Here is a 12788-nt window from a genome sequence, read left to right as displayed (position 1 = left end):
ATGAAAAATACTACAAACTTGCTGTAGATAACGCATTTCGAGCTTTTCGGCGAATAAACAATTATTTTGTTAACAACAAAATAAGAACACATTTTGAGTAATAGCAACTAGTTGCACTCGATTCAGCGACAAAAATACACCAGAGAAGACCAAAAATACGTTATCAATTTATTTACAGGACTTCTAATAATTCCTGAAAAACACCTAATTCTATCATAATTTGTAAATAACAATTAAACGCAAACTAGTTGTAACAAATACAAAATTTAAACATAAAGAAGTACACAAATACACGAGAGTACAAGACAGCAGAAACGAAAAATCAAAAATAGATTACTTTTTGGTAAGCAGCAACAAATGGAAAAGAGTACAGGGTACGAAAGTGAAAAGAGGCTCAGAGATTGGCAGTGACCACCATCTAGTAATAATGAGAATGAGAACAACAGAGGAAAAAGAAGAAAAGAGAAGAAAGGTAGTAAACGAAAAAATAAAAAGTTACAAATTAAAAGAGGAAAGATATAAGAAGAAATTCCAAGAAAAATTAGATAATACTTTGAAAGGTAGGGCAAAAAATACAAATATAGAAAAAAAAATAGGAATATCTAAAAACCAGCATAATCAAAGCAGCTGAGGAAACTTGCGGGAAAGCAAAAATAGCAAATACTAACATGAGGAGAACAGAATGGTGGACGGAAGAAATACGAGAGAAAATAAAGAACAAAAAAGACAAATGGAAGAGATACCTAAGCACAAAACACCCGGAAGATTACGAAGAATATAAAGAAAAAAGGAAAGAGGTTAAAATAGCAGTGAAGGCAGGAAAGGAAATGTCATGGGAGAGATTTGGACAAAAAATGACAAAAAATTATAGGGAAAACCAAAAACTCTTCTACGGTGCAATAAAACAACTCAGTCAAAAGAAAGAGCACATTATGCCGAATATAAAAGACAAGAATGGAAACGTACTAGCAGAAGAAAAACAAATAATGGAAAGATGGAGAGAACATTTCAAAGAGCTAACTCATGTAGACAAGGACAACATAGGGGAGATACAAGAAAGGAATGTAGAACAACAAGTGGAATCCATAACAAGAGAGGAATTAGATTAAACAGTAGAAAGAGTAAAACTGGGCAAAGCACCAGGCAAGGATCATATCACCCCGGAAATGATAAAATTCATGGCGACAGAGGGAATGGATAGCATGAAAGAACTAATGAATGATATCATAAATAGAGCAGAATTACCAAAGGACTGGAAGAAAGACGTTTTATTACCAATACACAAAAAGGGAGACAAGAGAAACTGTAATAATTACCGAGGTATCACCATATCAAGTATCCCTGGGAAGGTATTCGCAAGAATAATAGAGACAAGAATAAAAACCCAAATAGAAACAAACAGACACACAGTGTGGATTCAGGAAGGACAGAAGCACGCAAGACCTAATATTCACATTAAGACAAGTAAGCGAGAAGGTAATCAAGAAGAATAGAGAGATACATATGTGCTTCATTGACCTGGAAAAGGCGTTTGACAAAATCCGAAGAAAGGACGTTTGGAAGACACTAAAAGAAAGGGGAGTCGACAGACACATAATAGAAGTAATAAAGGATATGTACAAAAATAATACAAATACAGTAAGAACCAATAACGAGGAATCCAGAGAATTTACTACAAGTCAAGGCGTCAAACAGGGATGCGTGCTGAGTCCACTGCTATTCTCAGTGGTACTGGATAAGGCGATAAAGAAAGCCAAGAGAAGAATGAGAAAACTAACATTAGGATACTGGCAAATAAAACAGACTCAACTATCGGAGCTACTATTTGCAGACGACATGGTATTGATAGCAGAAAACAGAGAAGACTTACAGAACAATCTTGAAATCCTAGAAGAAGAACTATCAAACATAAATATGAAAATTAATCCAGAGAAAACAAAAACAATGATAATTTCAAATACGAGGAAGACACACGCAATAGAATTAGACGGGAAACAACTAGAGCAAGTGGAATATTTTAAATACCTAGGAGTAATAATGGAATCAAATGGTAAACAAGACATGGAAATAAACGAGAAAATGCGACGAACAGGAAGCTTATTTAACACTGTGAAAACAACATTTTTTGGGGAAAAAGAGATACCGGAAAAAGTAAAAACGGCAGTCGTTAAATCAGTAGTTAGACCAACAATCATGTATAGCAGCGGGACATGGACATTGACGGGGAGACAAAAATCCAGAGTCAATGCTATGGAAATGAGGTTCCTGAGGAAAATAGCAAACAGAAAGAGGACAGACAAAATACGAAACGAAACAATTAGACAAAACCTAAAACTAGAACCCATCAATGAAAAAATAGTATAAGGACAACTTAGATGGTTCGGGCACGTGTGTAGAATGTCGAACGAGAGGCTAACAAAAGGAGTGTTCGAAACGAGAGTGCAGGGGAAAAACAAAAGAGGGAAACCAAGAGTTATGTGGGTAGATGAAATCAGGAAAGAAATCGAGAAGAAGGGATTGACATTGGAAAGTGCAAGAAACCTAGCGCAAGATCGGAAAGCATGGAGACTACAATGCCAAACTCAACTCCACCAGCCTTACAGCTAAAAGTAGAAAGGCTTAGGACTAAGTAAGTAAGTAAATTAAACGCACCACATTTGGGCTTCCAGACCACTTCCATTGGAGTCAGCGACCCAAAAAACCTATAATACCACCATCAAGTCGTGGCGAGCTTAAAGTGCCCACGGGACCCCCTATGTTGCGACTAGACTAAAACGTATAATCATTTCAAAAACCTCTACTCCTCTATGCTGTTTCTTTTCTCTTTCGATACAAAATAGACCGTCGGTCGTTGGAGTTTTGGAGACGAGGTCATGAGTTTGACTAATGCGAAATCGATAGGACAATTTACTACAGCTGTCACAAGGGGTCCTTATCTGGACTGACCAATATTGAAACTCTTTTTATACTCCTGACATTAGATATTGATCCATTAAGGGTTCTGATGAATAAGTTAGAAGCGTTTGAAATCTGGCTTTATAAGAGAATCTTGAAAATACCTTGGACAACTCACACCACCAACGGTAGTACCTATCATGAGGTGAATAGGTACAGATAGGGAGCTGCTGAAGTTCATTAAAGAAAAATTAGCTATCTCGGACACATAATGAGAAACAAAAAGTACTGCCTCCCCAATTGCCCATCCAGTAGTGATGTTGATTATAGTTACTTTCGAGTATTCGTTACAAATCGTTACTTTTGTATAAAGTAATCATTTACAGTATTCGTTACTTTGATTACTATGATTACTTTTGTTACTTTTATATTTGAGTACCGGTAACCGGTAATCATATCAAAAATCGTATCTCTCAGTAGGTAGGTAGGTGTATAGGTATTCCGATATAACAAGTAATCATTTACAGTATTCGTTACTTTGATTACTATGATTACTTTTGTTACTTTTGTATTTGAGTACCGGTAATCATATCGAAAATCGTATTTCTCAGTAGGTAGGTATTTTGCATAGGTATTCCGATATAACAAGTAATCATTTACAGTATTCGTTACTTTGATTACTGTTGTTACTTTTGTATTTAAGTACCGGTAACCGGTAATCATATCGAAAGTTGTATTTCTCAGTAGGTAGGTATTTTGTATAGGTATTCCGATATAACAAGTAATCATTTACAGTGTTCGTTACTTTGATTACTTCTGTTACTTTTGTATTTGAGTACCGATAATCATAACGAAAATCGTATTTCTCATTAGGTAGGTTGTAGATACAATTGTCGTTACTCGTTCTGATACGATTGGTACGAAGTAACGAAATAATAAGAGTAATCAAAGTAGATACAATAGTCGTTACTCGCTTTGGTACGATTGGTACGAAGTAATCAGAGTAATCAAAGTAATCAAAGTAGGTACAATAGTCGTTACTCGCTCTGATACGATTGGTACGAAGTAACTAAGTAATCAGAGTAATCAAAGTAACGATTTGCCTCTCTGGTTACTATAGTAATCGTTACTCTCGGTATTCGTAAGTAACGAGTACTGTGTAACGAATAATTACTTTTTCGACATCACTATCATCCAGAGTAAAATTGAAGAAAACGGGGTCCCGATAGGCACCAGATTTCATGGCTTAAAAATATCAGAGACTGGAAAAACATGGATTCCATTTGACTTGCAAATTGTAGAAGTCTTGGAGGTGTCACCAGGAAAGTGTAACAATAAGTTTTCAATTTAAAAACCTTTTAGTAATAATTTTTAATATTTTCAATATTAATAATTTACTATTAGAATTGAAAACTACTTCGTCTTTCAATGCCAGATGGCGCTAGCCACCTACTATCATTACTTCAGTTGCAATGGATGGGAAAACCTCTCGATGCGAATCAGTTAAAATATGGAGAGCAGTGCCTACGTTCTTTCCGATGAAGGCTCCAATAAGAGCCGAAAATCGCGATTCAAGGGACTGGACTGCACTCCGTATTCTAATTGAAAAGTAAAATTGTTTTGCCTTCGCATTGCAACTGAATAAAAATGGTATACATTTTTATTTTATAGTCGTATTACTCCGTAGAGTAACTAGGTGCATTTTTCCGTTGGAACTTTACCAGCTGCAGACGGGGGATGTGAATTGTATAGTGTAGAATTCCTTCCCTCTCGTCTTCACTGCAGCATCCATTTGACTTGCAAATTGTAGAAGTCTTGGAGGTGTCACCAGGAAAGTGTACCAATAAGTTTTCAATTTAAAAATCTTTTAGTAATATTTTTAATATTTTCAATATTAATAATTTACTATTAGGATTGAAAACTACTTCGTCTTTCAATGCCAGATGGCGCTAGCCACCTACTATCATCACTTCAGTTGCAATGGGTGGGAAAACCTCTCGATGCGAATCAGTTAAAATATGGAGAACAGTGCCTACGTTCTTTCCGATGAAGGCTCCAATAAGAGCCGAAAATCGCGATTCAAGGGACTGGACTGCACTCCGTATTCTAATTGAAAAGTAAGATTGTTTTGCCTTTGCATTGCAACTGAATAAAAATGGTGTACATTTTTATTTTATAGTCGTATTACTCCGTAGAGTAACTAGGTGCATTTTTCCGTTGGAACTTTACCAGCTGAAGACGGGGGATGTGAATTGCATAGTGTAGAATTCCTTCCCTCTCGTCTTCACTGCAGCATCCATTTGACTTGCAAATTGTAGAAGTCTTGGAGGTGTCACCAGGAAAGTGTACCAATAAGTTTTCAATTTAAAAATCTTTTAGTAATATTTTTAATATTTTCAATATTAATAATTTACTATTAGGATTGAAAACTACTTCGTCCTTAAATTTAAGTATTTATAGTCAAATATCCATTTTATTAATTATAAATAAATGTTATAAAAACAAAAATAATGTTATCTTTTATCGTTAGGCTTAATATAATAAAATAGCTTATATTTATATTATGACAGCGTTTCATGTTAATACAACGCATGCGTAATCCATGAAATCATCTTAACTGGGTTCAGAAATCTTTGAACGGCCGAATTCCAGCGTTCAAGCATCGTTCAAGTTTAAACTGCCATGCATCGGTTGAACGTGAATTGAGAAAGATGATTTTGACTTTAAACTGACGTTCACTAAAAGTTCAGGTTAAACTGAAGTTAAATTCGATATGAGAAATTGGCACTAAAAAATCAGTTTAAACTGGATAGTTGAACTCGATATGAGAAATTGGCCCTAAGACATATTGTGCCTTTAACTTATCTGCTGGGTATCTCTTGCCTACATATACCGCAAACTTGTCACTCCAATTGCAGTGTTCTCTGGGGAGGGAGGGGGAGGGTTTCCGGCTGAAAGTATATAGGTAAAACCATTCTTTGAATAATAGTTATTTCGTGACTAATTTCTTGAGAATTTCGTACAACAAATAAGCACTGTAACTACCTCAATTTTCCTGTCTGGTTATATTCGGTTAACGGTGAACTCACAAACTGCCACAATTTGTTAACTAAACCCGACGCAAGAACTTCTCAATTTCTCTGAACTGTCATGTGAAATTTATTATTCCCACGCGATAATAGAGACAAATACTAGCGCTAAATAAAGGTATAATCATTTCAAAAACCTCTACTCCTCTATGCTGTTTCTTTTCTCTTTCGATACAAAATAGACCGTCGTGTCGTTAGAGTTTTGGAGACGAGGTCGAGAGTTTGACTAATGCGAAATCGATAGGACAATTTACTACAGCTGTCACACGGGGTCTTTATCTGAACTGACCAATATTGAAACTCTTTTTATACTCCTGACCCGAGATATTGCTCCATTAAGGGTCCTAAAAATACTGATTCCGAAGGAAGGACCGGTGATACTTTTTTTAATTAATTATATTTTGGTTTATTGCGTAATTGCCTGGATTTTTGCTCAACTTTATCGGCGCTTCGGACGGAAAAGGCTAGATTAATGGGAAAATAAGTTAATTTTAAATGTGTTTGAGTGGTACAACGGTGGAGTTTTTTAAAGGAGTAAATGTCAGGGGTAGATTAGTACTTTCTTGTCATTTAATTTTTTAATTGCCGGATATATTGAATTGGCAGGAAAATGGTAAAATTTATTAGCGAGGGAGTGATTGCCACACTTAACACTTATTGCGACTATGCTCTAAATTAGTCTAAATTAAAAATTCCTTTAATGTCCGGTTCACATGATACCACTGTAGTAATCCAGTGAGTTAATCCAGTACAGTACTAGACCGGATCACACTTACTTTTACTTACTTAATCCAGGACGCTTCTACCTTTCGGTGTAAGTTATTGTGGAGTCCGTCGTTTTCTTCCACATTTTATTCCATTTCCTTCTCTCCAAGGCAATCCTTTTGTTTCCTTCCATTTTATTCTTCTTTTGCGGTCGCTTCCCTTATTTATTCTGTCCACGTCTTTCTTGGTTTTCTTCTATTCTTTCTCCCCATATCTTTTGCTTCATATATCTGTCTTACTATTTTTTCTTCTTCTCTTCTCAGTACATGTCCAAGCCATCTAAGTTGTCCTTGTTCGATTGTTGTTGTAACTGAGTGTATTTTCAGATTTTCTCTAAAGGTTTGATTTCTAATTTTATCTTTGCTTGTTTTTTCCTTTATTGTTCTCAAATATCTCATTTTTCTGCTTATTAGTCTATTCTTTCGTCTTTTTGTTAATGCCCAAGATTCTCAGGCATAGTTTAAAGTGGGTTTCACAATCTTTTTTAATATTTCCGTTTTTATAATTCTTAGGTATTTCTTTCTCATTTAAAAAGTTATTCTTGATGTTATTGTACAGCTTACCAGTCTTTGCAATTCTTTCATTTATCTCATCTTCTAATTTTCTATCCCGCCTTTTGATTACCAACAAATACTTATATCTCTCTACCTGTTCAAGCTGCTTGCCATCTACTTCCATTTTATGTTTTTCTTTTGGTCTTCCAATTATCATGGTTTTTCATTTTCTTTGTTTATTTTCACGATTCTGATTTTTAGCTTTTCATACAGTATGTTTATATTTTCCTGAAATTTGTCTTTCTGGCCCCACAATGATCACCAGGTCGTCTGCGTAGCATAGTTCTCTTATTTGGATCATTTTTAACTTACAATATCCTATATTATATGTTCTCCATTTGTGGTTGAATTTATTTATTACGTTATCTAGTACTTGGTTAAAGAGTAGTGGGCTCAGGATACAACACTGTTTTAATCCAATGTTGCTGTTGAATATTTTAGATCTATCATTTCTTGTACATAGCTTTTCGCTTTTTGTATAAACTCTGGATGCATCCTATTAGATCTTGTTACATTTTTCTTTTCTGTGGTATTTTCCAAATATTTTTTCTTTTAATTCTGTCGAAAGCTTTTTCCATATCTATGAAATCTGCACGTATTAATTTTTCTGTTTTAAGAGCCTTTTCTACTATTTGTCTCATGAAAATCTGGTCCTTCGTCCCTTTTTCGTTTTTGAAACTACTCCGGCTTCCCCCAAAGATGTTTCTAGTTTTTCTCTTAGCCTGTTTCCCAGTATGTATACTAACATAAAGTTTTCCTACTGTGCTTCCAAGTGATATTTCTCTATAGTTTAATCATTCTTTGCTATCTACGTTTTTATACAATGGTGTTATAATACCAATCTAGTGGAACTTTCTTTTATTTCTTAGCTTGGTTCATGATGTTTAGTAGTTCGTGTTTTCTTTCTTCATTCATGTATTTGACCATTCATTTCTGAAGTTATATTGTCATATCCTGGTGCTTTGCCCATCTTGATTTTATTGGTTGCATTTGTTAATTCTTTTTATTTTATATTTCCTATCTCTTCCTGTTGCTCTTGTGTGGTGTGATGATTTTTGTTTTGTTCTATCTGGAAACAAATTTCTATTGAAACTCTTTTTATACTCCTGACCCGAGGTATTGCTCCATTAAGGGTCCTACAAATACTGATTTCGAAGGAAGGACCGGTGATCCTTTTTTTAATTAATTATATTTTGGTTTATTGCGTAATTGCCTGGATTTTTGCTCAACTTTATCGGCGCTTTGGGCAGAAAAGGCTAGATTAATGGGAAAATCAGTTAATTTTAAACGTGTTTGAGTAGTAGGACAGTGGGGTTTTTAAAAGAGTAAATGTAAGGGGTAGATTAGCACTTTTTTGTCATGGACATTTTTAATTGCCGGAGACATTGAATTGGCGGAAAAATGGTAAAATTAATTAGAGAAGGAATGATTGCCACACTTATTGCAACTATTCTCTAAATTACCAATTTCTTCAATGTCCGGTTGACATGATTCCAGCGTAGTAATCCAGTGAGTGAATCCAGTATAGTACTAGAACGGATCATACTTACTTACTTAATCCAGAACTCTTCTACCTTTCGGTGTGAGTTATTGTGGAGTTGGGTTCTTCGTCTTTTTCTTCCACATTTCGTTCCATTCCTGTCTATCCATGCCCAATGCTTTTGTTTCCTCCCATTTTATTTCTCTTTTGTCGGCCGCTTCCCTCACTTCTTCTGTCCACGTCTTTCTTTGTCTTCCTATCTTCTTTCTCTCCATATCTTTCGCGTCATATATCTGTCTTACTTTTTTTTCTTCTCCTCTTTTCAGTACATTTCCGAGCCATCTAACGGCCGGTTTCACAAAGTAAAGTTAACTTGTGGTTAAAAGATAACCAGAGGTTCCCCCATTATAATATATTGGGGTAATCTCTGGTTATCTCTTAACTTTACTTTGTGAAACCGGCAGTAAGTTGTTGTGTGATTGTTGTTGTAACTGAGTGTACTTTCAGATTTTCTCCAAAGGTTTGATTTCTAATTTTATCTCTCCTTGTTTTTCCCTCTGTTGTTCTCAAAAATCTCATTTTTCTGCTTATTAGTCTATCCTTTCGTCTTTTTGTTAATGCCCAAGATTCACAGGCATAGGTTAGAGTGGGTTTCACAATATTTTTTAATATTTCCGTTTTTATATTCTTAGGTACTTCTTTCTTATTTAAAAAGTTACTCTTGATATAATTGTACAGCTTACCAGTCTTTGCAATTCTTTCATTTATCTCATCTTCTAATTTTCCATCCCGCCTTATGATTACCCACAACTACTTATATCTGTCTACCTGTTCAAGTTGCTTGCCATCTACTTCTATTTGATGTTTTTCTTTTTTTCTTCCAATTATCATGGTTTTTGATTTTTCTTTGTTTATTTTTACGATTCTGATTTTTAGCTTTTCATACAGTATGTTTATATTTTCCTGAAATTGTTTTTCTGGCCCCACAATGATCACCAGGTCGTCTCCCTAGCATAGTTCTGTTATTTAGATCATTATTAACTTACAATATCCTATATTATATTTTCTCCAATTGTGTTTGAATTTTTTTATTACGTCATCAAGTACTTTGATAGAGAGTAGTGGGCTCAGGATACAACATTGTTTTAATCCAATGTTGCTGTCTAATATTTTTGATCTTTCATTTCTTGTACATAGCTTTTCGTTTTTCGTATAAACTCTGGATGCATCCTATTAGATCTTGTTAAATTTTTCTTTTCTGTAGTATTTTCCAAATGTTTGTTCTTTTAATTCTGTCGAAAGCTTTTTCCATATCTATGAAACATGCATGTATTTGTTTTTCTGTTTTAAGAGCCTCTTTTACTATTTGTCTCATGAAAATCTGGTCCTTCGTCCCTTTTTCTTTTCTGAAACTACACCGGCTTTCCTCAAAGATGTTTTCTAGTTTTTTTTTCTTAGCCTCTTTCCCAGTATACTAGCATAAAGTTTGTTTGTGACGTGTTCTCTCCATGATCTACTCAGAATTCTTCTATACACCCACAAGTCGAATGACTCCAGTGTTTTGTTAATGCCGCATTCAAGTTAGAAGCTTTTATTCCATAAAATTAAGTCGAGGAAGCGTAGCACCTAGCCAACCTTACTCTTAGCTATATCTTCAAATCTCTTATGCAGAAGATTTTTCTCATTCTCCTCAAATTCGCTCTAGAGTTTACTATTCTAATTTTAAGTTCCTGGAAGTAATCATTTGTGGATCATTGTTGCAAGACATGAATATTGGTCTACTCGTTCGACATCGGATCTGTTTATGAGGAGATTCTCGTTATTTCTTTGAATTGTAGATATTCTCATACATTTTGTCTTGGCTATACACCGATATTCTATTCACCAGTCTCTGAAGGTCTTCCATATTTTCTGATAAGATGACAGTATCATCCGTATATCTAATGTTGTTAATGGAAACCACATTTACTTTTATTCCAGCTATTTCACCCTTAAGAGAATTGGAATTAGACTCTATTAGGTTATACGATATTAGACCTATTAGGTTATAAGAAAAAAAAATAAAAATGAATAACCATTTTCAATTTCGTTGCAACACGAAACTACAGCCGCATTTTATTCTAGTTCAATCAGAGCGTGCAGCAAGTACCTCTAACGGTTTCGAAACTTATTAGTATCTCATCAGGAGGCACATGCTGCTCTCTCTGACCCAACCAGGACAAACCCCGGCGTGCAGTCACGGATTGCAACGAACGAAATGGCAGGGATGCCCTAGCGGCAACTGCTAGCGAAAGACTAAATTTTCAATCTAATGGCATATAAAACAAGACCAAAAATATTGCTCTACATCCTACCAGACTGAAAACAATGGGAACCTTATCTGGTTACACTTCCGAGGCTTCTAAAGTTTGCAAGCCATAACGGATACTAAGACTAAAAAGATGAGAGAATTTTACAATTTATAATTTACGTTCCATCTGTTCAGCGCGCTAAAGTTCCAACGAGAATGTTTCCCTTCCTACACGAAACTACAGCCGCATTTTATTCTAGTTCAATCAGAGAGTACAGCAAGCACCTCTACCGGTTTCGAAACTTATTAGTCTCTCATCAGGAGGCACATATGCTGCTCTCTCTGACCCAACCAGGACAAACCCCGACGTGCAGTCACGGATTGCAACGAACGAAATGGCAGGAATGCCCTAGCGGCAACTGCTAGCGAAAGACCAAGTTTTCAATCTAATAGCACATAAAATATCACCAAAAATATTACTCTACATTCCACCAGACTGAAAACAATGGGAACCTTCACTGGTCACACCTCCGAGGCTTCTAAAATTTGCAAGCCATAACGGATGCTGAGACTAAAAAAAATTAATTTCAAAATCAGTTTAAATCAATTTAAAGGTATTCATCTTCAAATAAGAATTTAACTTAGTCGTCCTTTTAATAAACATAGTATATACAGCAAACGGAATATTCTATATAATTATTTAATGACTTGAATTTTATACGTACCAATTCCATAACCCTTAGTAGCTTCTCCTTGAGGTTCTAGCGCAAATTTATACGTATGATCGTTGACTTCCAGATGTCTTATACAGCCCTTCATTCCCTTCGAGACAGGCAGTTTTTCCGTCAATCCTGTGGTGTTTCCTGGACCGCCAATAAAGAGGGGCTCTCTGAAGGTGATTCTGGAAAATAGTCCTTTACTGCGACCTTGGACGTGTTTTCCACCGTTGAGTTGAAGCCAGGCGTCCCATCGATGTCTGTAGAGTGTGATATGGTTCCATTGGTTTAGGAGAACTGTTTCTTCGGATCGCACGACGCCTACGCCTGAACCGCAGTCAAATCTGAAAATTAAAGTAAACAAATTAACAATAATTAAAAAAAAGGGCGTATTTATAGTAAACGTGCAAAGCTTCTTCTTTTCTAGATTTTATTAGCAGATCTACAATATTGTTTCCTTTTATATATGTCGTAGTTTCTTAGAAAATCAGCTTTTTAGATAAGAAACTAGCCACTTGCTAAGAAGCGCTTCTTATGGAGAAATCTCACGACTAGGTCGAAGCGCGTGAAGCGACATTCTGAGTGAAATAAAAAAATGTAACAGGAAAAGATAAAAACTGAAGAAGGGATTCAGCCCTACGTGAATTACAGTAAACGCAATTTGAAATACAGAAATTCCTCTCAAAATTTTGTGATTTACGATCCTTGAACAAATACATATGGTTATTTATGGTGAGCGTTGAGTGACATGGGTTGGTGGTACAGGTATTCATTTCAAATACCCTTTCAGCTGGGCAAACCAGGGAATACATCAGTGTCTAAGTAATTTTGTGGTCTAATTACGTTGGGTTTTAATTTTTATCATTGTGTGAATTAACCAACTACTAATATTTTTAACGGCCCCACTGGCGCGGTGTACCTAATAAATATTCTTGAAGGTAGGATGTCCAACCATGTGCCTGACCCATCTTATCACAAAGTAAATATTACTAATTTTAC

The 12788-nt window shown here is 35.4% G+C and overlaps 1 protein-coding gene across 1 annotated transcript in view; it reads right to left on the bottom strand.

Annotated features, from left to right (window-relative positions):
* The window catches only part of LOC126887253 (pikachurin), a 679948-nt gene that overhangs the window by 75136 nt on the left and 592024 nt on the right, over positions 1–12788 (bottom strand). Inside the window, exon 5 of the mRNA XM_050654668.1 lies at positions 11799–12133. Coding sequence (XP_050510625.1) covers positions 11799–12133 — 335 coding nt within the window. The remainder of the gene's footprint in view (positions 1–11798; positions 12134–12788) is intronic.

This window comes from Diabrotica virgifera, chromosome 6, assembly GCF_917563875.1.
Source record: "Diabrotica virgifera virgifera chromosome 6, PGI_DIABVI_V3a".
Taxonomy (NCBI): domain Eukaryota; kingdom Metazoa; phylum Arthropoda; class Insecta; order Coleoptera; family Chrysomelidae; genus Diabrotica; species Diabrotica virgifera.
Note: the sequence above shows the minus strand (reverse complement) of the source record. Positions and strands in the feature narration are given on the sequence as shown.